Source organism: Elaeis guineensis, chromosome 14, assembly GCF_000442705.2.
Source record: "Elaeis guineensis isolate ETL-2024a chromosome 14, EG11, whole genome shotgun sequence".
NCBI classification, from domain to species: domain Eukaryota; kingdom Viridiplantae; phylum Streptophyta; class Magnoliopsida; order Arecales; family Arecaceae; genus Elaeis; species Elaeis guineensis.
In genome coordinates this window covers 57,671,597-57,697,446 of record NC_026006.2, presented here as the reverse complement: position 1 = coordinate 57,697,446, position 25,850 = coordinate 57,671,597, and the positions used below count along the sequence as shown (strand labels likewise).

Here is a 25,850-nt window from a genome sequence, read left to right as displayed (position 1 = left end):
TTAATCTTGGGCCTTTTTGTAGCTGAAGTCATTTTGTACTACCATTACCTACTATTTGTTATCTTCCATCAGCAAAACTATCCTCTTGACTCCATTGGCCATCAAAAGTGACAGGAGGTCTGTCATAACCCCACATTTGTGGCTCTTTTTATCTATATATAGATAAAAACAGAGACCAATTGTGCGGTGAATTTTGGTTATGTTGATTTACCTTGGTATGATATTCCAGTGTGGCCTTTGTTTTGTTTTGTCTGTTTGTTTCTTTTTAATTTTGCTTCTTTAGGGCTTAGGATTCATAGATCGCCAGATTAAAGTTTGGTTTCAAACTGTACTTCTAATTTATTGGTCGATGTTTTGGGTCTTTTGCTTGTTGACTTGGATTGATGTGAAGATTGGATCTCCAAAGTAATTCTATCTGTTACGAGGGCTATGATTTTTGGAAAGCCTTTGCTTGGCCTGTGGCAGTATATAAGCTACAGTTACAGTTTGTCTTAAAATTTTCAGTTGGTAGATCAACTAGTATGTCTTTATTAATTTAAATTTTACCTCAAAATTCAATTCTACTTTTGTTCATCATTGCTGCCCTTTTTATAAAACCTAAGATGCAGGTTCATTTCCAAATAGGAATCATATAGCAATTATGTCAAATTATAATTTCAGTATAGTTGTTGGTAATTTGCTGAGAAATCCCTGCTGATTGGCTGGATTTATCTTTTTCCATAGTTCACAATACCTGTCCTTTTGACAGGATATAGTCTCAGGTTCAATCAAGTGAAATGCGTTTGTCTAGCTCTACCATATGCAGAAAAGCTAAGCATCTGTACCTTTTATCAATTTTTTTTTATTCTATTTTGACAGTTGTATGATTGAAATGTCACAACAGTAAGGTTTTATAGTGCAACCATTGTTCTATCAACACTCCATAGCAGTTCAGATAACTATCAACATCATTCTTAAACTGAAAAAGTATGCATAACAGTAAGGTTTTATAGTGCTACCGACTTTGGTGTCGGCAGGGGGTACAAGATGATACTCGAATAGTTGTAGCCATTTTAATGAGAAAGATAATAAAAACTGAAATGTTATGCATGATTGGTAGCTTCAAGCTGGCTGCTAGTTTTAAAATAAATCTGACCATTGTGTAGTATAAAAAGTAATAATTTCTTGCATTAGACCTTTGTGCCAACAATATGAACATGTTCATATTGTTGGCACATCCTTTGGTACAGGAAGTTGGAAATTGTAAGTGGATTCCATTGTAACTTTTGTTCTAAAAAATTTATTTTTGTTGGTGATCTCATTTTATATTTTTTTTGTAATAATTTATTAAATTAATATATATTGTTTATTTATTTTCAGGTTTAGGTACAAGTCCATGAAGACGAAGCAAGCGAATTTCTTGTTCTGTTTTGCTTTTTATTGTATTCTGGACAATGGATATGTACTTGAATACTTATGTTATGTTTGAGTAAAATCTGGATGAATTTTTAATATTGAGTAATGCATTTCAAGTTATTTTTGGTTGAATGAATTTATTTTCAATATTTGAGTATTATACTTTATTTTCTTTCTAATTGATAAGCAGGTGTATCAATAATGGTTACAAGTTCATAGGCACATTTATATAAAAAAAATAAAAAAATAAATATAATTAATAAAAATATAATTTATATTTTTTGTGACGGTATTTGCTATCGTAAATAATGTATCGAAGACAATAAAAAAAGTTTTTTGCTATCACTATTTGCGACGGTAAAGTGCTGTAAAGAAAATTTTTTTTTTGCTACCACTATTTGTGACGGCAAAATGCTGTAAAAAATATTTTTTTTTTGCTACCACTATTTGCGACAGTAGATTGCTATAATAAAAAAATTTTTACTACCACTATTTGCGACGGCTATAATTGTCGTAAAAATAAAATACTTATTTGCGACGGCACAATACAATGGCAAAACGTTATTTGCAACGGTATCTTCTATCGCAAATAAATGTCACAAATACATCTTATACGATGCTTTTTTATGACGCAAGAATTTACCGTCGTAAAAAGTTGTCGCAAAAACTTTTTGCGATGGTATTCCACCGTCGCGAAGCTTTTACTGCGGTCGAAACGACGACAGTTAAATACCGTCGCAAGACCGTCGCAAATACGTTTTTGCGATGGTAAGTCATTATTAGTGACGGCAAAATACCGTCGCAAAAAATACATTTTCCTGTAGTGACAGTTTCCTCAGTCGGCTAAGGTCGTTGATCGATAGGAGGTTAAGTTGGCAGATCTCTCTGATATTTTTTGAGGTAGTCTCGTCGAATCAGGACTTCTATCTCGTCTCTGAGTTGGATGCATTGTTCGATATCATGATCATGATCACGATGGAACCGACAATACTTCCTCCGATCATGGTTCCTTGATGACGCTTTCATCGATGGAGGGTGTCGTAGGTATTCTGCTCCTTCGATCTTCATGAGGATCTGTGCATGGAGAATAGAAAGAGGAGTGTAGGAGTCATACCTGTCGTAATTCGATCTTGGACTCCATCGTCGGGGCGAAGCTCGCTTATTGGATGGCGATCGATTTGAATCGATCGGAGCTCCTCTCTTCTTCTGTTTCTTCTTCTTCTAACCTTTGCCTTTTGTCTGGCATCGGTCAGAAGCTCCTTCGTCCGCACGTATCTACTTGTATGCATGCTCCAGAAGTTCAGCATAAGTCTGAAGGAGAGTCTTGTCCAAAGAATATGTGAATCAAGATCCCCTCAGATCTCTTTTTATGGTCGATATGACCATGTCATCATTAAGATCCTTGACCTCAAGCATGGCCGCATTAAAATAGACCATAAAATCTCGAAGTGTCTTAGTCTCTCCCTGCTTGATCGAGAAGAGACTATTAGAGATTTATGGCGATCTTCGACTGGTGCTCAAGTGAGCCACGAAAGAGTGTTCGAGTTGTTCGAAGGAGTATATACTTTTCGACTGAAGCCCAGAGTACCAAGCTCGAGCAGCTTTCTGAAGAGTCACCGAGATGTCGATGCACAAGAGGACGTCGGTCGTCCCCTGAATCATCATGAGAGTCTTGTAACTCTCAAGGTGGTCAATCGGGTCGGTGGAGCCATCATATAGCTCCACTTGTGGTATCTTGAACCAAGATGGGATCGGCTCGTCCAAGATGTGTCGAGAGAGAGGCTGGACGGTGCGAAAGTCGTAGTCATTGGAGGACTTTCGATCTTCCACCTGAAGCTGGACGAGTCGGTGGTTGATTTTTTGAAATTTACGTTCGTAATCGTCGAACCGCTGTTCCTGAAAAGCTTTGAAAATAGAACCTCCCGACGAGCTTGAAGGAGAAGCAGAAGATGTTCGCGGTCATTTTTCCTTCCTAATGCAGTCGAGATGGGAAGAAGAGGAACGCCGTGAGTGATGGATAGCACGACGAGAGTATCGAGAATGCCGCTGTTCGTCTCGATGGTAGAGCTGAGATGGTCGCTCCAGAGAAGGAGAACGTGATCGCCACAGATGACAGCAGCTGTGCCTGGACGGTACCGACTGTGCCACCAATTAGTCCACCGACGGCTGCTGCTAGGCTTGCTATTGTTGGAGGCTTTTGACTACCTCCGTGAGAACATTCATTTGCTGCGCAAGCGTAGCAATCTGGACATCCGTGGTGATCACGGAACGTGAGGAACTAGACTTTGTTATTGGAGGAGGGAGAGGAATCTCTTTCCAATGGGAAGAGTACCTCACTGCTCCGGTTGCAGTGGAGTGTTGGGCTCTGATCTTCGTCATGGTGTATATGATTTTTCTCCCTACCTGATATGCCAATCTGTTGCGGCCAACTCTCCATCGCCTGTCGTCGGTAACGAGCACCTGCAAGAAAGCGTCCACACAGACCTGATTGGTGTCCGGTAAAAATCCTCCGATGCTTAAGTCAGAGAAAGAAGTTGATGAACAGTAATTTTTGAATGTAGAAAGTAGCAGAGTTCTGACCCTGAGATGGTTTACCAGTACTGCTCACTTACTTCTTTTTTATAGATGATTCTGATGTAACCATCGAACACATAGTCCCGCTTTTTATGGTGCTAAATTATTGAACCATAAATATGAAATTAGTAGGGCGTTAATTCCTCTTAATAGCCGTGACACGTAGTTGATAACCGTTTGTGACGGTTATGGTATATTGAGTAGATTAACCAACCATATATCGGTAGAACCGACTATATGTCGGTAGAATCTATGAGCGACCGTCGGCTAATAGTTCTGTTATGCCAACGGTTTAAATCATTCGTTGTCGATCAATAGTAGTCGAATCATTAATCGATCAACCGATAGTAAATTGATACGGTTCGCTCAGTTGATCGATGAAGAGTCGGAACCGCATATTCAGCCGATGCGCAATCGAAATCGTGATGACCAAAATCGAAGATCGATCGGTTTACCCCAACAAAAATTAATGAAAAGACTCGAATAAGTGTCTACTCTTAGTCTCTTACTGCACCAGAAATTGCCACCAATGTGGTAGAAAGGGCCGAATAAGTGTCTACTCTTATAGTCCCCTACTGCACCATAAAATTGCCAACAAATGTCGCAGTATTAGGTTCAGTTTCTTGGAATTATCACGACTTAATTAACACGTTGGTGGGCCGGTAAGATTCCTCAGTGCAGTCACTGCATCATGAATCTTCATATAAATATTCTCTTTTAATTAATAGCTGGTGGATTTATCCTTCCATTCCATCAAAAAAAAGAAAAAAAAAAAAGGGTCTACTCTTCGGCGTGTCTCTAGAGAAAGTAACCGCGTGAGAACGACTCCAATTTCCAAATTTTTTTAGAAATAAAAAGAAACTGTGAAACAGCAATTGCGAGAACTTTTATAATTATTCACCACCAAAAGCAAAGCAAAATAAAATCCCTTCAAACACAAATATGTGGAGCTGCTTCGGGCATGGAAAGGAGACATGTATAAATGGAGATGGTGCTATTGATTTAAGGGTTATAAAACATTGCTTCCATGTAATCTCATGGAAATTGAGGGCGTAAATGAACACAAAATTGATAACAATACCTATCACAGCACACAACGGATCACATGGTTCAATCGCATTTCGTGGATAATGTAAAGCGAAAAAAATGTAAAACAGCTGACCCCACATCACTGCCAAGCAAGCAAGCAAGTAGCTAATTTGGCCCTTGGCTCCAGCTCCAACACAAGTTAAAGTGATTTATTTCGGATCTAACAAGTTGCAGGAGTTTACAGCAAAGTTTGCCGAACTATATATCAAATTTAAGATATACCAAAATATTGGTGCAGAACCAGGAGGTTCAGCCTTTGAAAACCTAGCGGAACCATTTACCGGTGATAGATTACCCCCTCCCTTCTATTTTGACCTTGATCCGCGTAACCCTTTCTTTGTGTCTCTTGTCTCTCTGATACCTTCGCCTCACCTTCCTCTTGAGTCCCTCCTGTGCCTCCTCATCTTTCAGACAATGACTGATGACTCCCGGGTCCCTCCCTCGCCCTCCATTCTATGGTCTCAAATTCCTCCGAGTTATTTTCTTGTCTTGTTCCAGCTATTCCTTCTTGCTTTCCAGCGATGACGGCTGATGATGACACCTTGACACCCCGCTATGGCTCCCACACCTTCGTGGCATTCACCGAGTCCCAAAGCCTGGCTGGGACCCTCGTGCTTTCCCATTTTGCCACTCCAGTCTCTCTGGATACGGTACCGAAATGGACATACCAGCACCTCACCGCATGCTATTATCGATACAGTATGATGCAGTACCATACCAAATATTTGATCGAGAGGGATCACAATAGAAAGTACCATGAATTTAATTTTCTAGATTAACTTACTTATTTGTTTATTCTTGGCCTTGACTATAGTTGGAATTCGACTCGGAGTGCCCTGAGGCCCATTGGGCCAGGTTGATTTTGAGTTGGACTATGGGGTAAGCTCGAAAGAATTTGTACCAAATGTGGACTTCAATGTAAAAGGCCGCCCGTATATTTTTTTAGACCGGCCTCGGATATATTACTGGTCCAGCCCGACCTCACTCGAGTTCAAACCCGAACAAAGCCCAAAATGGAGCCCGAACTCGGACTCAGATCTAAGCTAAACTCAGGTCTGAAATGCAGCCTGAAATTAGATATTTGTTTGTGAACTATTTAGAAAATAGGAATAATATTTCTAATTATGTTATCAATTTATCTTTCTGGTAAACATATTTTTGATCACCAAATTGTTGCTATAGTGGAGCTACAGTACTTCAACTGAAAAAAAAAAAAAGAAAAAAAAAAGAAGCTACAATATGAAAGATTAAAAGATTAAGTTTCAACTGAATTTAGATTGGTCCAATTTTTAGCTCAAACAGATCATTAGGTTAGCCCAATCGGGGTCGGATTGGACCTAGGTCTAACCTTGGGTCGGGTTTGAATTTTTCAAAAGTTTTTGATCTAAGTCCGGCATGAAGCCCAAAATAATTTCAGCCCAAACTTGGATAGCAGAGTGGCCCAATCCATTTCCAGCTCTAGCCTTGATTATAGTACTCTATGATTGAATTCTGTCTAGCTATGCATGAAATAGACTGTCTTGTGCCTCTTTAAAACTTCTCATTGCTAAACACGTTGCTTATTAGCCATGTCAAATCTCAAGAGATTCAAATCTTAGGGAACTTCTATTGGTTTTGAATGGCACCTCCTCTTTCAGGAGAAGCGGAGCCACGAGGCCGCTATATACAATATTCATAACTTTTTCACCTTGTATTTGTATTTTCTTGCCTTTTTTTTTCTTCTTTGTTATCTTGCATTAGCTCACTTTGACTCAAATAAAATATTAGCCTTGTTGCGGCCAATCGCCTCGTCGCCCGATCGCCGGAAAGCGTGCACCTGCAAAAGAAAGTCCACACTGACCGGAGGCGGTTCCGGCGGGGACCCTCCGACGGTCAAGTTAGAGAGGTGACTGGGCAACAGTGAAATGTAGATAGAGAGCTCTGAGAGAGGGAGAGAGAAAGAGGGGCGAGCCTGCGTTTGCGGGAGAGACGGAGCGGATCGATCCCTTGCACTGTTGCCTTCCCCGGTATATATAGTGGAGTAGGTATGGCGCCGTCATTAATGGCGCGGACAAGTGAGGAACTGTCAACTCACTGTGGGCTGTCAGAGCCGCCGTGAAAACGTCACGTCGCCGTGTAGCCGTCTAATCACCAGGGTTGACCCGGCTCTCGGCGGGACAATGCCCCTAGGTAACTGTGCCGCATGTCCGTGTCAGAGCTGACAACGTCTGGCGGCTGTACGGCGGTTGGAGGAGCCGACCGACCCAAAGTCGGTAGCCAGATGAGTGGTGTCGGGCCCCTCCATTGGTCGGCGAGCATCATGTAAGTCGGCCATTGAACCTTGGGGTTCGGCTGGTCGGGATGGTCACGCCCGACATACCCCCAGTCGGCGACGGGCCGTTGGACAGCTGGCGGTTAGCCGCTGATGGTTCCCGTCAGTCGGTCGCCCCGACCGATGGTCGGTCGGCCTATCGGCCAGTCGGAGTCGTCCGACGGAGGCGGTCGGGTCGTCAACCGGTCGGGGGTCGGGCCCTCCGACAGTCGGGCCCTCCGGGCCGTCGGTCGGGCGGTCGGGCCCTCCGACGGTCGGTCGGGCGGTCGGGCCCTCCGGCGGTCGGGCCCTCCGGCAGTCGGTCGGCGGATTTCCCCAACAGTTGCCCCCCTCCACTCCCAAGTCGGGTGGTGGGCAGGACGATGCTTCCATTCGGGCAGCAATCCCGGACGACTGGGAGTGGATTTGTCGCACGTGTAGATCCGACCGTACTGTCGGATGATCCGATGTCAGACGCCCCATGAATGCCCAGCGATCCGGACGTCCAGTCGATGTCAGAGGTCACGTCGGCGTCAGATGTCAGACGCCACGTCTTGTCGTCGTCAGTCGTTACGTCGGTGTCAGAAGATCGGACGTCGGACGATACGGCGTCAGTCGATCGGATATCCGGCGCCGATCGCGGAAGAGAGGGCCACTGTCAGGCGTCCCATCGAGAACGCGAACCGGCGCGGGTGATTGAATGCAGGGCCGCGCACCGCGTGCCGCGTGTCAAGGTGGTTGGCCGGCGCCCCCTCCGGCATTTAATGCGGGCGGTGCGACCGTCCCGGGGCGGGGCGCGCCGAATCTTCCGCCAACCGGTGGGCGCCACGCGTCGCGCATCTGCAGGTCTTCGGTCGGCGCGGAAGGATCTCGGCCGTCGGTCGGCCCTATATATATAGGACCTCCCGGACCCTGACCCACATTTGCAACATTTCGCTGGGGAAACTCTGTCCGGGCGATTTTTCAGTCGTCGCGGGCAGAGCTCTTCTTCGCCTGCGGAGGGTCCATTCGGTTCGTGGTCCCCCTTTTCCTTCTTCCTTCCTTTCTTCTCTTTCTCCTCTTTCGGTCCCTGCATAATGACCAGGAAACCGACTCAGGGAGCTCGGTCGGGGAACCCGACCGACGACTCCCGATCGGCTCCGGAAGATGAGGTCTCCTCGCTTTCGGGGCCGAACGTCGATCAGCTTCGGGAGCACTATCGCGTCCCGGAGCAGTTTCGGCTCTTCGCTCCAGGGGCCGGCGGTCGGGTCAACAACCCTCCGCCTGGCGATCTGGCGCTGTACGTTGAAGACCTTCGCGCGGGTCTTCGACTTCCGATTCCGGAGTTCGTCCGGAATCTGCTTGACTACTACGGACTCTGTCCGGCGCAACTGGCGCCGAACTCTGTTCGGTTAATCATTTCTTTCGCGCTGTTGTGTCAGCTCTTGCCGACCAACCCCCGTGTTTCGCTCTTCCGGGCCTTCTTTGTGCTCCGACCCCACCCTAAAGCCCGAGGGTGGTGGCTCTTCAACCCCCGGAAGGGTCTTGCTTTCATAACTGGTCTTCCATCGTCCATTCATGGATGGAAGAACCAGTTTTTCTTTGTTTCCTCCTCTTCTTCCTGGGGCTTTCCTTCTCGTTGGGGTATACCCCGAACAGAGGCCAACGACAACAGTCGGGTGGATGTGGACGACCGGGAGGACTTCCACCGACTGAAGGACATGTCGGTACCGAAGCAGAGGGAGCTTGTTACCGAACAAGCTCTCTATGACGCCGGCTTGAGTCTGGTCCCCCGAATAGGTATCGCCCGATCCTCCGGCTTCTCTTTTTGTCTGTCTTTTGGTCGGCTTTTGGCCCAGCCATTAACTCTCTTGTCGGTATTGCAGGGACACCACCGAGGATGAGGCCGACTGATGCCGAGATTCGGCAGTTTGCCGCCGCGAGGAAGAGGCCAGCGTCGGGGACCGGCCCTTCGCGCCCTTCCAAGAGACCAACCCCAGCCCCGCCGACCGTCGAAGCGTCGGCGACCGAAGAGTCGGAGCCGATTATAGCCCTTGCGGCTCCGACTGTCCAAGTCGGAGAGAGGCCGACCGAGGAAGCGGCCGAAGGAGTGTCGGCGGCTTCGCCGGTGCGGGTGGAGCCGGACGACGTTTGGGAAGCCGAACATCACCCGGAGGCGTCTGCTGGCGCAACGGGGGGCGCCGGGTCGAACTCCAGCGTCCCATCGCTGCCAGCCCCATCGGTCGGGGCAGCTGATCGGGGGAAAGCCCCGATGGAGCCCTCGGAGGAGGACAGATCGATGCCCCCCAGCGCATACTACCCCGAGGGTGCGTCGGCCTTGGCCGACCACAATCTTGCGAGGAGGTTGTGCCAGGGGATCCTCCTCCCCACCGACGTGCAGTCGTTACGGTCTCGACAGGTGACCGAGATGTTGTCGCGGTTCTACCCGACAATGGTGGAGGTAAGCTTCGCGTCACCTTTTTCCTCAGAAGAATTTTTGCTTGCCACATAATTCTGACAAAGCTTTTTTCCTTCGGCAGCTGATCTTCACCATGTCCGAACTGGAGGTCGGATACCGAAGGTTCGGCGACGTTCGGGCAGCCTTCAAAGAAAGGTCGGCGGCGGCCGAGGCCGAAAGGGCGAGGCTAGTCGACCAACTGCAGGAGTCGGCCGACCGGGAGGCCAAGTTGACGGACGAGGTCTCCCGGCTCATGGCCGAACTAAAGTCGGCCAAGAAGGAGGCCAAGCACAAAGGTCGGGCCGTGCGTTGCCTTCGGCACGAACGGGATGGGGCCGCCGTCGAACTCCAAGGGGAACGCGAGCAACTTCGGGTCAGCCTGGGGAAGCTCGTTGAAGCCGAAGAGGAGCTGTCCGTCGCCCAGGTCGACGTCGAAATGGCTAAGGCCGAGGCGGAGTCGGCGAGGGAGGAGCTAGCCCGCGCCGAGGACGAGGCACGATCGGCGAGGGAGTCGGCCGATCGTGCGGTGGAGGACTTCCGGGTCTCCGACCGGTACAAGGAGGAGATGCTCGAGTCGGGCTTCGCCTCCTACCGGGTTGGTTTCGAGGACGGTCGGGACGCCGTCCACGCCTTATACCCGGAGGTGGACGTCAGCCGCATCGTCCCGCCGCTAGCCGAGGAGGAAGGAGTCGAAGGAGAAGGAACGGAAGAGATGGCCGACCAGCCGTCGGGGGGCGTCATCGTGGTGGAGGAGGCCGTCCCGGCGCAGGTGCCGATCGAAGTTCCTTTGCCGACCGAAGCCCATCCCTCGGCGGCCGACCAAGCGTCGCTTATGGCCGAGACGCCGATCATCCCCGATCCTCCGTCGGTTGAAGAGATCGACCAGGACGGGTGATCGGCCCTGCCGACCATCTTTACTTTTTGTCTTTTTGAAAATACATGTAATCGGGCTTCGACCCGACTCTGTAATTCCTTTTCATCAATGAATGAAACTTCTTTCTTTCTCTCCTTGTTATTTGTAATGCCGGCTATAGCTGCGATGTCGAACTTTAGTCGCTAATTTAAGTAAGCCACTAACCCACATGAGTCGGTAGGACTCCGACAACTTGTATAGCCCTGAAAGTAGAATGTGCCCCGACTTTAGGTCGGCTTCGGGTAGTCGAAGTTGTCAGTCGGGTCCATCCGTTGAGTCGGGAGCCGACCGAACCTGGCAAAGGTTCGGCAGTCGGACTTCCGTAGATGCACTTAGTCGATCATCGTCCGGCGCAGTGTCGGGGGTACGATAGTAAGTCGGGTCCCCATGCTCCGCGTCGGGTTCCATGTCTTTTGACAGACGGTGGCAAGCCGAATGTCGTTCAGCCGGCCGTAGGTCGGTCGGCGAGTCGTGTGTGCGACTAAGGTCGCGTCGTGTGATAAACGATGGTAAGCCGAATATCCCTCGACCGGCCGTAGCCTGGTCGGAAGTCGCGACAACAATCGCGTGGGCTTTAAGCCTTTCTTTGGTCGGGCCCGATCGGTCTATCGGCCGATGGATCTGCCCGAAAGTTCGACCGTAGACGGGCTGTCGACTCCCGTAGGTGCATCGGTCCTGGCAAGGGGCCGATGGCTCGTCGAACGTCGAAGGAGTATCGACTCCCGTAGGTGCATCGATCCTGGTAAGGGGCCGATGGGTTGTCGAACGTCGAAGGGTCAGGACTCCGAAATTTAAAACTGAACTTGTATTCCAACCACAAAATTCACTGGTAATACAGCTTCAGGTTATCGACGTTCCAAGTCCGAGGGATGGTCTTCCCCTCGAGGGTCTCCAGCCGATAGGCTCTCGGCCCGAAAGTGTCTGCGACCTTGTAGGGTCCCTCCCAATTCGGAGCCAACTTCCCCTGTTCCAAGGGCTTCGAGACTTCCGTCTTTCTCAAGACCAGGTCACCGGGCCTGAAAAGCTTTGGTCTGACCTTGGCGTTGTAGTACCGGACGACCCTTTGTCGATATGAAGCCATTCGGACTTGAGCCTCGTCCCGCAGTTCGGGGAGGAGGTCGAGGTCGGCCCTCCGACTTTCGGAGTTGTCTGGCTCTTGGTACTGCTCGACCCTTGAAGATGGGAGGCCAATCTCGAGCGGGATCATAGCGTCTGTCCCGTAGGCCAAACTGAACGGCGACTCCCCGGTCGGGATGCGGGGGGTCGTTCGGTAAGCCCACAGAACGGAGCCCAGCTCGTCGACCCAGAGACCTTTGGCTTCGTTCAGTCGGGTCTTGAGTCCATGGAGTAAGGTTCGGTTAGTCACCTCAACCTCACCGTTGGACTGCGGGTGTCCGACTGAAGTCAGTCGATGACGGATATGGAACCTGGTGCAGAAGTCTTTGAAGTCTTGGTTGTCGAATTGCCGTCCGTTGTCAGTGATGATGGTGTGCGGCAATCCGAACCTGAAGATGATGGACTTTTGGATGAAGTCCTCCATCTTCCGCTCAGTGATCTGCGCTAAGGGCTCGGTCTCGATCCACTTCGTGAAGTAGTCGATGGCGACAACGATAAACTTCCTCTGGCCCGATGCCGGTGGGAAGGGGCCGAGAATATCGACTCCCCACTGAGCGAAGGGCCACGGAGCGACAATGGGAGCGATTTGGCTGGCCGGTTGGTGCTGAACATTGGCATACTTCTGGCATGGCTCGCACCTTCGGACCAACTCTGCCGCATCCTTCCTCATGGTTGGCCAGTAGTAGCCTTGTCGCAAGACTTTGAAGGCTAAAGACTTGCCCCCCAAGTGATTCCCACAAATTCCTTCATGAACCTCTCGGAGAGCGTAGTCGGCGTCGGTCGGTCCCAAGCACTTGAGCAGAGGGAGGGAGAACGACCTCTTGTAGAGTCGGCCGTCCATGATCACATACTGCGACGCCGACCATCGGAGTCGCTTGGCCTCCGCGGGATCTTCGGGACCGGTCCCGTCGGTGAGGTACTGGACGATCGGGTCCATCCAACTTGGTTCGGACGTTAGCTGCTGCACTTCTTCGACCCGATCGATGCTCGGCTGCTGGAGATTTTCGACGAAGGTCCGACCCAAGGAGTCATAGGCCGACGTTGCCAATCTGGAGAGAGCATCGACGCGGGCATTCTCCGATCTGGGGATGTGGGAGATCTCGAAATACTCGAGGTGTGCCGCGACGTCCTTCACTTTCTGAAGATACTTGATCATGGTCGGATCTCGCGCCTCGAAGTCGCCCTTGACCTGCCCCACGATCAGCTGGGAGTCGGAGAATGCCCGGAGGCTGTCGATGCCCAGCTCCTTCGCCATCCTCAAGCCTGCGAGGAGTGCCTCGTATTCGGCTTGATTGTTGGAGGCCTTGAAGTCGAATCGGAGGGCGTATTCGGTGACCACCCCATCCGAATTCGTGAGCAGGAGCCCGACCCCGCTTCCTTGAGCGTTCGAGGCTCCATCGATGTGGAGTACCCAGGTGGAGATCGGGTCTGGCTCAGAGATCGTATCTCGTCTCGGGTCTTCAGCTCCCGACCCTCGGTCGGTCGTTGGGCATTCGACGATGAAGTCGGCCAAGACCTGAGCCTTCAAGGCAGGCCTTGGTCGGTACTGAATGTCGAACTCGCTAAGCTTCATCGCCCACTTAGCGAGTCGTCCTGATGTGTCGGGTCGACGCAGTACGGCCCTCAGGGGCTGGTTGGTGAGTACCACGATGGCGTGGGCCTGGAAGTATGGTCGAAGCCGTTGCGCGGAGACGGTCAGGACAAAAATCATCTTTTCCGTCTCCGAGTATCTGGCTTCAGCACCGTGGAGCACTTTGCTGATGTAGTAGATGGGCTGATGAGTTCGGCACTCATTTTCTCGAACAAGCACCGAACTGATCGCCTCGGAAGATGTGGCCAAGTAGAGATACAAGGTCTCCCCGACCTGCGGCTTTACGAGCAGCGGTGGGGAAGCCAAGTACCTTTTCAGGTCTTCAAAGGCCTGTTCGCACTCATCCGACCAAGAAAAACCGTTCGCCTGACGCAAAGTCTTGAAGAACGGGAGGCACCTTTCAGCCGATCGAAAAATGAATCGGTTAAGAGCGACGATTCTTCCGTTCAGCTGTTGGACCTCCTTCTTGGTGTTCGGATGACGCATGTCGAGGATGGCCTTTATTTTCTCAGGGTTGGCCTCGATCCCTCTCTGAGAAACGAGGAATCCGAGGAACTTCCCCGAGGTCACCCCGAAGGCACATTTGGTCGGGTTGAGCTTCATTCGGTGCCGTCGAAGGGTGCGGAAGGTCTCCTCGAGATCCTGAACATGGTCCGGGATCTGCGTGCTCTTCACCAGCATGTCGTCCACGTACACCTCCATGTTGCGTCCGATTTGGTCTTTGAAGACCTTGTTGACGAGTCGCTGGTAAGTGGCGCCGGCGTTCTTCAGTCCGAAGGGCATCACTCGATAACAGTAGAGACCCTTGGGAGTCACGAACGCGGTGTGCTCCTCGTCTTCAGACGCCATCCGGATCTGGTTGTACCCGACGAAGGCGTCCATGAAGCTGAGCAGTCGAAATCCGGACGTCGCATCCACCAGCTGGTCGATCTTCGGAAGTGGGAAGTTATCCTTCGGGCAGGCTCGGTTGAGGTCGGTGTAGTCGATGCAGATCCTCCACTTCCCGTTGGCTTTCTTGACCATGACAACATTGGCGAGCCAATCGGGATACGTGGATTCTCGGATGAAGCCTGCTTCGAGCAGCTTGTCCACTTCTTCGTCGATGGCCTTCTGCCTTTCTGGGACGAAGGACCTTTTCTTCTGCCTCACCGGCTTCATTGTCGGGTCGATGTTGAGTCGATGAGTAATTGTTTCTGGAGGGATGCCCGACATATCTGCTGCCGATCAAGCGAATATGTCGGCGTTGGCCGTCAGCAGCTCCGCCAGTCGGTGACGTTCGGTGTCGGGCAATTGCGACCCGACCCAAACTTTCCTGTCGGGATTTTCTCCAATCGGGATTGCCCCGAGCTGCTCGGCGGGCAAACCCCGTTCTTCCTCCTCCCTTTGGTCCAGTTTGTCGATTGTCAGAGGATCCTTCGTCCCGTCGCTTTGAGCGGAGATTTGGAAGCATCGCCGAGCGAGCTGTTGATCTCCGCACATCTCCCCGACTCCGTTTTTGGTCGGGAATCGAACAAGGAGATGATACGTCGAGACGATCGCCTTGAGGGCGTTCAATCCGGGTCGCCCGAGTATGACGTTGTAGGCCGAAGGAACTTGGGCGACCGCGAAAATGAGGGAGACCGTACTTTGCCGTGGTTCGGTGCCGACCGTCACGGGCAGGGTAATTTCTCCCTCTGTCGTGACGGTGTCTCCGGCAAAGCCGATCAGGGGCACAGGGATCCTCCTAAGTCGGTCAGTTGACAGTCGCATTCGGGAGAAGGTCGAGTAAAACAAAACATTTGTCGAACTTCCATTATCAACAAAAATTCGTTTTACATCATAATTGGCTATTGTCGCCGACACAACAACAGCGTCGTCGTGGGGAGTCTGGATGTCCCGAGCGTCGTCTTCTGTGAAAGTGATTACGTCGTCCGGGCGCGGCTTTTTCGTCGGCTCCCCCTCTGTAGACGTCCCCGGTCCCAGCCGCTTGGAGATCATGTTGATGACTCCGGCCGTCGGCTGGTTAGTCGGCGCCTCTTCAGTCGGCTGGGGGCGTCGATCGGCAATCGGTTGGGTCGACGGACCCTTCCGAAATTTGTCGAGATACCCCCGGCGGATGAGATTTTCGATCTCATCCTTCAACTGGATGCATCGCTCGGTGTCGTGGCCGTGGCTCCGATGGAACCGACAGTACTTTCGATGGTCGAGGCCCTTTGCCTTCAGAGGCGGAGGCCGTCGCAGGTACTCTTCCCCCTCGATCTCCATCAGGATCTGCGCACGGGGAGCGGAGAGAGGAGTGTAGGAGTCATACCTGGGACGCACCGACCTCGAGGTCTGTCGTCGGGGTGATTTTTGGATCTGTCGGGTGGAGAAAGCCGACTATTGGTCGGGGGCCTGCTTGGTTCGGCGGGCTCCCGACCTTTTCTCCGCTTCTCTTTCGGACCCCTGGGCTCCGCCAAGCGTCGGTCGGACGCTCCTTCGTCCGCGCGCATATACTTGTATGCGCGCTCCAGTAGCTCGACATATGTTCGGGGGAGGGTCTTGTCCAGAGAATAAGTGAATCGGGACGACCTCAAGCCCCGCTTCATGGCTGAAACTGCCATGTCTTCGTTGAGGTTCCGGACCTCGAGCGTGACCGCGTTGAATCGCGCCACGAAGTGTCGGAGCGTCTCGTTTTCCCCCTGCTTGAGGGAAAAAAGGCTGTCCGACGTTCGCGGCGGCTTTCGGCTGGTGCTGAAATGGGCCACGAACGAGTGCTCGAGCTGCGCAAAGGAATGGATACTGCCCGATCGAAGACCGGAGTACCAAGCCCTGGCAGCCTTGCGGAGCGTTGCGGGGAAGCCGATGCAGAAAAGAGCGTCGGTTGCCCCTTGAATCGTCATGAGAGCTTTGTAGCTCTCGAGGTGGTCGACCGGGTCGGTGGAGCCGTCGTATGGCTCCACATGCGGCATCTTGAACCGACTGGGAATCGGCTCGTCGAGGACCAGTCGGGAGAGAGGTTGGACGGTCTGGAAGTCGACGTCGTTCGAAGACCTCTGACCGTCCATCTGCAGTTTGGCGAGTCGGCGGTCGATTTCCTCGAACCGTCGCTCGTAGTCATCCGCTCGTCGATGCTGGGAGACCCCAGGGGTGGAGCCTCCGGAAGATTCTGAGAGAGAGGCCGACGGTGTGCGCGGCCGCTTCTCTTTCCTTGCCCGTTCCAACGGGGAAGGAGAGGGCCGCTGGGACCGTCGGTCGTCGCGCCGTGGTCGTCCCTCCTTCTCTCCGTGGGAGCGCTGTTCGGAGCGCTCGCATGGAGGCGACAGGGGTCGGCGCGGCCGTCGGCGGCTGCTCCTGGAAGGCATAGGTCGGGCCGCCGGTTGTTGCTGGAGGCTTTTGACTGCGTCGGTCAGCACTGTCATCTGCCGTACGATAGCCGCAATCTGGGCCTCCGTGGTCACTGCAGGGCGCGGAGAGCTAGGCTCCGCCGCCGGTGGGGGCGGGGAGGCCTCTTCCCGGCGGGAAGAGCGCCTCGCCGACCCGGTGACTCTCGATCGTTGAGCTCTTGTCTTTGTCATGCTGTCCCCCCTACCTGGCGCGCCAATCTGTTGCGGCCAATCGCCTCGTCGCCCGATCGCCGGGAAGCGTGCACTTGCAAAAGGAAGTCCACACTGACCGGAGGCGGCTCCGACGGGGACCCTCCGACGGTCAAGTCAGAGAGGTGACTGGGCAACAGTGAAATGTAGATAGAGAGCTCTGAGAGAGGGAGAGAGAAAGAGGGGCGAGCCTGCGTTTGCGGGAGAGACGGAGCGGATCGATCCCTTGCACTGTTGCCTTCCCCGGTATATATAGTGGAGTAGGTATGGCGCCGTCATTAATGACGCGGACAAGTGAGGAACTGTCAACTCACTGTGGGCTGTCAGAGCCGCCGTGAAAACGTCACGTCGCCGTGTAGCCGTCTAATCACCAGGATTGACCCGGCTCTCGGCGGGACAATGCCCCTAGGTAACTGTGCCGCATGTCCGTGTCAGAGCTGACAACGTCTGACGGCTGTACGGCGGTTGGAGGAGCCGACCGACCCAAAGTCGGTAGCCAGATAAGTGGTGTCGGGCCCCTCCATTGGTCGGCGAGCATCATGTAAGTCGGCCATTGAACCTTGGGGTTCGGCTGGTCGGGATGGTCACGCCCGACATACCCCCAGTCGGCGACGGACCGTTGGACAGCTGGCGGTTAGCCGCTGATGGTTCCCGTCAGTCGGTCGCCTCGACCGATGGTCGGTCGGCCTATCGGTCAGTCGGAGTCGTCCGACGGAGGCGGTCGGGTCGTCAGCCGGTCGGACGGTCGGGCCCTCCGGCAGTCGGGCCCTCCGGGCGGTCGGTCGGGCGGTCGGGCCCTCCGGCGGTTGGTCGGGCGGTCGGGCCCTCCGGCGGTCGGTCGGGCGGCGGATTTCCCCAACAAGCCTACAAGACAAAATTTCAATGGGTAAGCACCTTGCGTTCCTTCATGATGATGGTGAAGCCTTTAGACCGGATGCTTAAGGAAATTGCAAGGGAACATAGATGGCGCAGGTCTTGTTTGAGCCGAGGCTGATAAAAACTAAATTTCCTTGCATTTTCTTGGAAATTGAGAGGCTCAAACAAGGGCACCCAAACTAAAAGAGCATGGTAGTTGCCTAGTTATTTGCTTGATCTTTCCCTATATATAGGTTGTAGGCTATATATAGGCTTCATGTCACTAGAGTTTATATGGATGTGTTAACAAATGAGTTAGATTATTCTGTGTCATTTCGTTCAATCTTCAGGGCGTAAGTTTCACCATCCTTTCCCCTAGTCCAATGTCTAAGTTTTAGAGTTGGGGATCTGTAACTCGGAATAGAAGAAGATTTGTGTTTCAACTAGACTGCATTTAGGACACGTTGAAGAACACGTAGGTTTATGTTTCAACTAGACTAAATTTAGGACATGTATTAAAATAAAGGTTTTATTAGAAAAAAACCAGCCTGTAGAATTTTGGTTTTGAAACATCAGGATTAAGGACCTACTTGGAACCTTTTTAGTCAAAAAAAAAAAAAAAAAAGACATTACAATATGAGTGAGTATAAAGTGAGAAAGTCTAACAATATGAATGAGACGGAAAAGGAGCCGATTAGGGCTTCCTCTTCGGTGGAGTTGGGAGCCGGTAAAATCTTTGATACTGTGGGCTTGGGGAGGGCATCACCGTCGAAGTACTCTAAGGAATGTCTAGATGTGAGTTGGAATGAGATGAACCACTCACCAATTGAGATGCCGCTGGCTCAAGAGGAGGTGGAGCTTCATACAAGGCGGCGGGGAAGGGAGGGTTCCTTCTCCATCTGTTGCTGAGGGGTCCAAGTCTACCAAGAGAACGGTAAACGATTCACCCCCTCGGAGGTTCGTTAAGTCGGCATTGGAGGCTCCACTGGAGCACAGCAATTTGTGGGCTCTAAGTTGTGCAAGGTTCAAGATGCTTCAAATGGAAAACCTCAAGAGCCACTGAGGATGAAATCGCTGCCTTGGAGAAATGATTTCCCCTGATGGCGGACCTCGCCGGCGACGGACCGCGCCACCTCGGGGGCCTTCTGGGCCGCCGTGTACGCCTGGGCTGACGCCGACTTCACGCACGACGGCACGTGCCGCTCCAGCTCCCGCACCGAGTCCCCCACTTGTCACGTGACAACAAGACCAGACAATTACCTCTCCATAGAGCGCCGTATAGCATCGATTCATTTAACGCGCGCCGGGCTTCAAACGGGACGATAGAGCTTTCAAAGTCCGCCGCCCTTCGAACAAGGAGCAACCGAACGCCGTCACATAACGGAGAACCTCGTCGCAGTATCGTGCGCCACCCGGGATCCAGGAACGCTAACGTGCGCCGGTGGATCAAGCGGGGAGACGCTAACATGAGCCGCTGGGATCCAAGACGGCGGGCCATCGCCGCCGACGGGAACCTCCCGGGCGGCTCAGAAGAGGAATCAAAAAGAAACTGACATAGAAAACTCTCGCAAGGACGGGAAAGGAGGGACTGGGAAATTTACTGACCTTACGATCGACGAACTTGAGGAACTCCAGGGGGACATCGTGGAACTTATCGTAGACGGGGCCGATGACGGTCTTGACGGTGCCCACGACGGTCTGGATGCCGGGGTTCAGCGGGCCAGAGTTCTCCTTGGCGAAGTCGTAGACGCTCGCCAAGGACACCACAGCCTGGATCGCCGCCACGTGCACGAAATCGAGGTACTTGAGCTTCGGCCCTCCCCCTTCCTGGCTCTGCATCACAAAACCAACCATCCTAACCCTAACCCTGGGCCATCTCCAAGGCGATCCGAAGCTCGATTTCTTCCAAGAAATCAAGCCAGACCCGCTAAAATTACAAAAGAACTTGAGAGATCAGGGAAGAACTCCTTACGATTTCATCGGATTTGTGGATGGATTCGGCCATCTTCGAGCGATTCAACCGATCCGGAACGATCAAAGAACCCTTGCTCCAAACCCCAGGTAGAGAGAGAGCAGCGAGAGTTGGATCCGCGAATCTCACGTTCTCAACGGAACCCCCTAAAATGATAGGTTGGAAACAAATTCGAACGAGAGGCCCCCTTCTTATAGACAACGCCCTCTCATGACCGTTCGATCTACGTTCCATCGGACGGCTGAAGTGAAAAGTATTTTTTGCGTGCCTAGTCGGATGTGACTTATTTTTGGGACCTTCTGACGTGGCATAGTTCCAGCCTCAAAGTATGTGTGGGTCCAGGTGCTGGGGACTGAATCAGAGTCGGCTCTCGATCGGCTCGTGTGGGGCGATAAGACACGTGTTGAGGATGAGATGTCACGTCATTGTCGATCGAAGCGCCATGGCGGGCCCACGTTAGTCTTCGGGAAAACTCCCGGAAGCAAAACCGTGGGCTACGACGGAAATTACGTGCCGGCTTCAGGATATTTCTCCTTGAGGGTACTCTTTTACACGAATAACTTTAAAAAAAAAAAAAATTCCAATTACGGGGGCACGTTTACGCGGCAGTCCACAGACTCAGCCAACGGTCAGGTTCAACGATAAAATGTGGTCCAGGTCCACATGATAGTCTCGAATCTAGACCAGACACGACCCATTTGCATGATCAAGACATATAAAGTGTCGACTCCGTCAAGTCAAATTCAAAATTTTATGTTACATTATGTTACACTACGGAAGGGATTGATGGCTTTATTTATACTACGGAAGGGATTGAGGAATGATGGATTACAAGAAAGTGAAAGTTTGTCTACCGCATATCTCATTAATTTGTTGTAATGACCCATATTGTCATGATTGTCATATTTGTCAAGAATTTAGTATTAGATGCAATGATGCAAAATTTTTCTTTCTGTGAAAAATAAAAAGGATAAAATTTATTTGTTTCTCTCAGATGATAAGCAAATAAGTGGGTCTAGACAGAAAATAGATTTCACAAGATTCGGCTATGACAGATATATATCAAGTGAAACATATACATGACCATTACATTATATCCATAATCATGGGTTAAAACTATGAAAATAGATTCTTCATGTGTAGGAGTATCTCGATTATTGATTAAATAATATTTTTTATCCAAGCAAAAACAAAAAGTAAATGCATATAAAATTGATCCTTGTATACCTGCAATTGTGCAATATGCCAATGGAAACTAGGTAATAGGAAATCTAATATCTACCTAGAGTAATTATGTAGAAAATTGTCATTTAGAGGAAACAAAAACCCTCCCACCATCAACCTCCAAACCATCAATGAGAGCCTTATGCATGATGCCTGAAAAATGGGTTACTTGGGGATTTGTATGACTTAATCATGAAAATTTCAAGCAGTAATTTGTCATATCACCATCGTAGTACAGTTGGTTTTTGATTTATGGCAATGGAAATTTAGAATTATAGATAAAAGTAGAAATTACTACAATATCATAATAGCCACTTGGAATAGTTGGTGGAAGTTCATCCTACACTCTACAAGTGCATCTTATATATTAAGGCATTCAAAGTGGATTAATCTTTCATAAAAAAATAGTCAAATATATATGTATATATTTGCATGCAAAATGATATGTATTTAGAGGTTTCTCAACAATCTTTTATCAATGGAAATAGGTATATCAGGAATTTAGTAAATGTATATTGAAAATATGTATATCGGGAATTTAATTAGTAAATGTATTTTACCTATCTCATACTTATATCTAGGAAAAAATCATCCAAATAGCCCTAAATGTGTAGCATTCAGTATGTTTTTTATGTTCAAAAAAAAAAAATCCTTGTAAAAGCAAAAACTAAAGACTTAGGTTTAGAAAGCATTAAACCAGTTGGTATGGAGGTGAAACTTGCCAACATGAATGTATATATGATCAACCAAATACCATCCCTGCCAGTACCATGGGACTATTGAAAGGAGATTTGGATTAATTTTTTTTACAAAAAGAAGGCATGGCTAGCACACAACCATTCACACGCATAGATCGTTGTCCTTATTCGTCGACTTGCACACAAGAACAAAAATGACTCTCAATTGGGTCTAAGGTTTGAAATTGTGACCTAAACTCGGCTCAAATGCCGTATCAAACAAGGCTTAAATAAGCTTAATTTAGGTCTAGTCTTAAGATATAATCACTCAACAAAAGATTAGATCAACTCTCTTTTCACTTGTATGTTGGTGTTAATTAGGTCTTTGTCAAAATTTAATTAAAGGCTGGATCTTACCGCTGAAACCATCCGTACACTCCTAAGCCAACTTTCCAGGGCTTTTCCCCCCGACTGGATTTCTGGTCGTGCTCCTTCCGTCAGCTCTGCCATCAGCTCCAGGTATTATATATATCACGCTGTGCCGAATTCCATCCAGAAATCTCCTGCCATTTTTCAGTCCACCTTCCGCTGCCAATTGACAAGCCTACGTCACCTAAGAATCTCGTAATCTTCGACGTACTTGCATGCAAACGTTAATTTCTCCGAAAGGAAGGTTGGTAAACGAAGGAAGCAACTCCTATGGAAACCATCCATACTTTTCTTAGTAATTGTAAGGAAAACATATCCGTGATATAATGGGCGACCCATAAAGAACAGCACCGTTGCTACAAATATTTCTTCCCTCCTCCTTAAATGGTTGCTTACTGCTCGGCGCGTGTCCGGTAGTTGTATACACGACCTTGCTGTGCACACGTGTTGAAACAACAACCCGATCCCCACCCCCAACAGGAAATGTAACCGTTGCTTCCCTTCCACCAACTAACCAAACGCTATATAAGCCGCCACTCTCACGGGCCATATTTTACCATAATACTTGCCCGGGGCGCCTGTCTACCTACAGCTCATTACAGTTTTGTTTTCTTATTTTGATGTCTTATTGCTTAACTTCTCATTTTTTTTGTTTGGCTGCTTTCTTCTCTTATTGTATGTACTGCTTCTATATACCTTGTTACAGTCGGTTTATATGGTGATGTAATAGAGTAGTTATCCATCAAATTGAAAAAAAAAAAAAACTATATATAATTGCAAGGAGGCTGTAGAGTTTTTACCCAGAAAAATGATGCAGATAGGCTTTGTTAAACTGGGTTTCCCTTGATATCCCAGTGCTTCTAAAGTGATTTTGTATGATCGTCTCTAATGGGTTGCAAGTCGAGCAAGCCCGACGTCGTAAGCTCGAGAGCAGTTGACGTGGGGAGACCGACCGGCTTGTAGCGGAGCTCCGATCCCTTGGCCTCCCTTCCTGGGCACCACCTGCTCCCATTCTCGAAGAGCCTAGCCTCGTCGGTGCACCCGAGCTCAAGGAGGAAATCTCGAAGAACCCTGCCCTCCTCTTCTTTATAAATGACCACCTCGACCATACCATCAAGACACTGAGGTCTCTCACCGTGTCAAGGGCTGTCTCGACAGGCCCCAACACATTTTATCTACTATCCGCAGGGCTCTCGAGGACTTCGAGAAGGAGAAAGCCGAAAGAAGAATGACAAAAAGAAGAAGAAGAAGAAGAGCAGCAACAAGTACTCGGAGGCGGTGGACAAGTTGAAGGAGTCGAGGGCGTTGGGCGACCCATTTGCAGGCAAACCTCGGCGAGATAGGGGAGGCTGGCGCGCGGCTGCCGCAACTGGCCAAGCTGCGTCAAAGGGATCACGAGCTCAAGAAGAGGCTGAGATCGCTCAAGAAACGGAGGAAGGTTTGGGATGTGGCCTACATGGCAGGGATCGTGGCGGTCTTGGCCTGCTCGGTGATACTCGCGTTGGCGGTGTCTCCGCCACAGCCGCGATCGCAGCAGCCACGGCGTCCGCCACTGCCATGAAGGTTGTCGAGCCGCTTTTTAGCTCGGTTTGGAACGGTGGGAGGGCTCGTTGCAGGAGGAGAAGGATGTTGTAGCGGCGATGCGAAAAATGCGTGAGCTTGCGGTGCATGAATTGGAGAACGTAAGGTTGACTTTCGAGAAGTTAAAGATTGACATTGATGCGATGTTGGACCGCGTGGACTTTGTGATCGGCGGGGAGGAGGAGGAGATGGCGGTGAGGATAGGGATATTAAGTGGGCATATTATGGCAAGAGAGGTTGAGAAAGGTATTGATGGTTTGAAGGATAATTTTGATTCGTGTAGTGATAAGATTAGGAAGGCAGCAACCGAGTTCTTGAAGATGTAATGAAGGACATCTAGTTCTTGATCTAGATGCATGTTTGTACCAAGAAAGCATGATATATATACGTTCTCTTAGGTTTCAGTTTTGATTTTGTTTACACGTCAGATGTCAATATTGTAAATTTAGAGAAGGGTTTTTTTTCCCTTGATGCTAATACGAGAAGTGCAGAAAATAGGTAGAAGAACCCTAGCTCGCTCTATCTCACCCTCCTCTTTCACACACACACCACGCATGCATGCATATTAATTTTCACTTTCTGTGTGTTTAAGACTTTATAGGTTGTACTATTGTGACTAAAGATTCAGAGAATCTTAGAATACCAATGTTTGTGCAACCAAGTATGATGAGTTTACTTTTTCATTTGTGGCTAACAAATCATTAGATCTGAACACCATAGTTCTAAGGAATGGTATTCTTTTATTAGTGATTTCTCCATAATTTGTTATTTTTGTATCCTTCCAACATTAATGATGAAACCCTGATAAACTAAATAACTGAAGCGTACTGCCTTAGGAGCCCTTGCATGAAGAGACTAGTCAGACGTTGTGTGGCCATGTGCATGGATGCACCTATATGTACTCGGCATTTTTGTTCTTATGATAAATACCCGCAAACACCATTCACTTTTTTCACGAAACCCGGGTTACCTTTTTTTTAAGTGATTTTTCTGAGTTACCATAGCAGTGCACTTAAACTTGAATAGTTGGAAGTTGGCGAGAATTTAGAGTTCATTGGCATATTATTAGTTGTTAATTTCTAAAATTCAACTAATAAATTAAGATTAATGGAAAGGCTGGAATAAGTGTCTACTCTTAGTCTCTTACTGCACCAGAAATTGCCTACCAATGTGGTAGAAAGGCTCGAATAAGTGTCTACTCTTATAGTCTCTTACTGCACTATAAAATTGCCAACAAATGTGGTAGTGTTAGGTTCAGTTTCTTGGAACTATCACGACTTAATTAACACCTTGGTGGGCCGGTAAGATTCCTCAGTGCAGTCACTGCATCATGAATCTTCATATAAATATTCTCTTTTAATTAATAGTTGGTGGATTTATCCTTCCATTCCATTAAAAAAAAAAGGGGGTCTACTCTTCGGCGTGTCTCAAGAGAAAGTGACCTCGTGAGAACGATTCCAATTTCCATTTTTTTTTAGAAATAAAAAGAAACCGTGAAACAGCAATTGCGAGAACTTTCGTAATTATTCACCACCAAAAGCAAAGGAAAACAAAATCCCTTCAAACACAAATATGTGGAGCTGCTTTGAAGGTGGAACCTTCAGAGTACGCGCATGGAAACTCAGAGGAGATATGTATAAATGGTGATGGTGCTATTGAATTAAGGGTTATAAAACTATGCTTCCATGTAATCTCATGGAAATTGAGGGCATAAATGAACACAAAATTGATAACAATACCTATCACAGCACATAACGGATCAGATGGTTCAGTCGCATTTCGTGGAAAATGTAAGGTGAAAAAAATGTCAAAAACCTGACCCCACATCACTGCCAAGCAAGCAAGTAGCTAGTTTGGCCCTTGGCTCCAGCTCCAACCCAAGTTAAAGTGATTTATTTCGGATCTAACAAGTTGCAGGAATTTACAGCAAAGTTTGCCGAACTATATATCTAATTTAAGATGTACCAAAATATTGGTGCAGAACCAGGAGGGTTCAGCCTTTCAAAACCTAGCGGAACCATTTACTGGTGATAGATAACCTCTCCCTTCCATTTTGACCTTGATCCCTAACCCTTTGTCTCTCTTGTCTCTCTGATCCCTTCGCCTCACCTTCCTCTCGAGTCCCTCTGTCCCTCCTCATCTTTCAGACAATG

General features: G+C 49.3%; 1 protein-coding gene across 1 annotated transcript in view; it reads right to left on the bottom strand.

Moving 5' to 3' along the window:
- LOC105037313 (stress-related protein-like) overlaps positions 1–19,961 on the bottom strand; it is a 38,867-nt gene extending 18,906 nt beyond the window's left edge. Inside the window, exons 1-2 of the mRNA XM_073248483.1 lie at positions 19,787–19,961; positions 19,420–19,647 (exon numbers count right to left, since the gene is read on the bottom strand). Of these exons, the coding sequence (XP_073104584.1) occupies positions 19,420–19,647; positions 19,787–19,819 (261 nt within the window). The 5' untranslated portion in view covers positions 19,820–19,961. The remainder of the gene's footprint in view (positions 1–19,419; positions 19,648–19,786) is intronic.
- Positions 19,962–25,850: the final 5,889 nt, after the last annotated feature.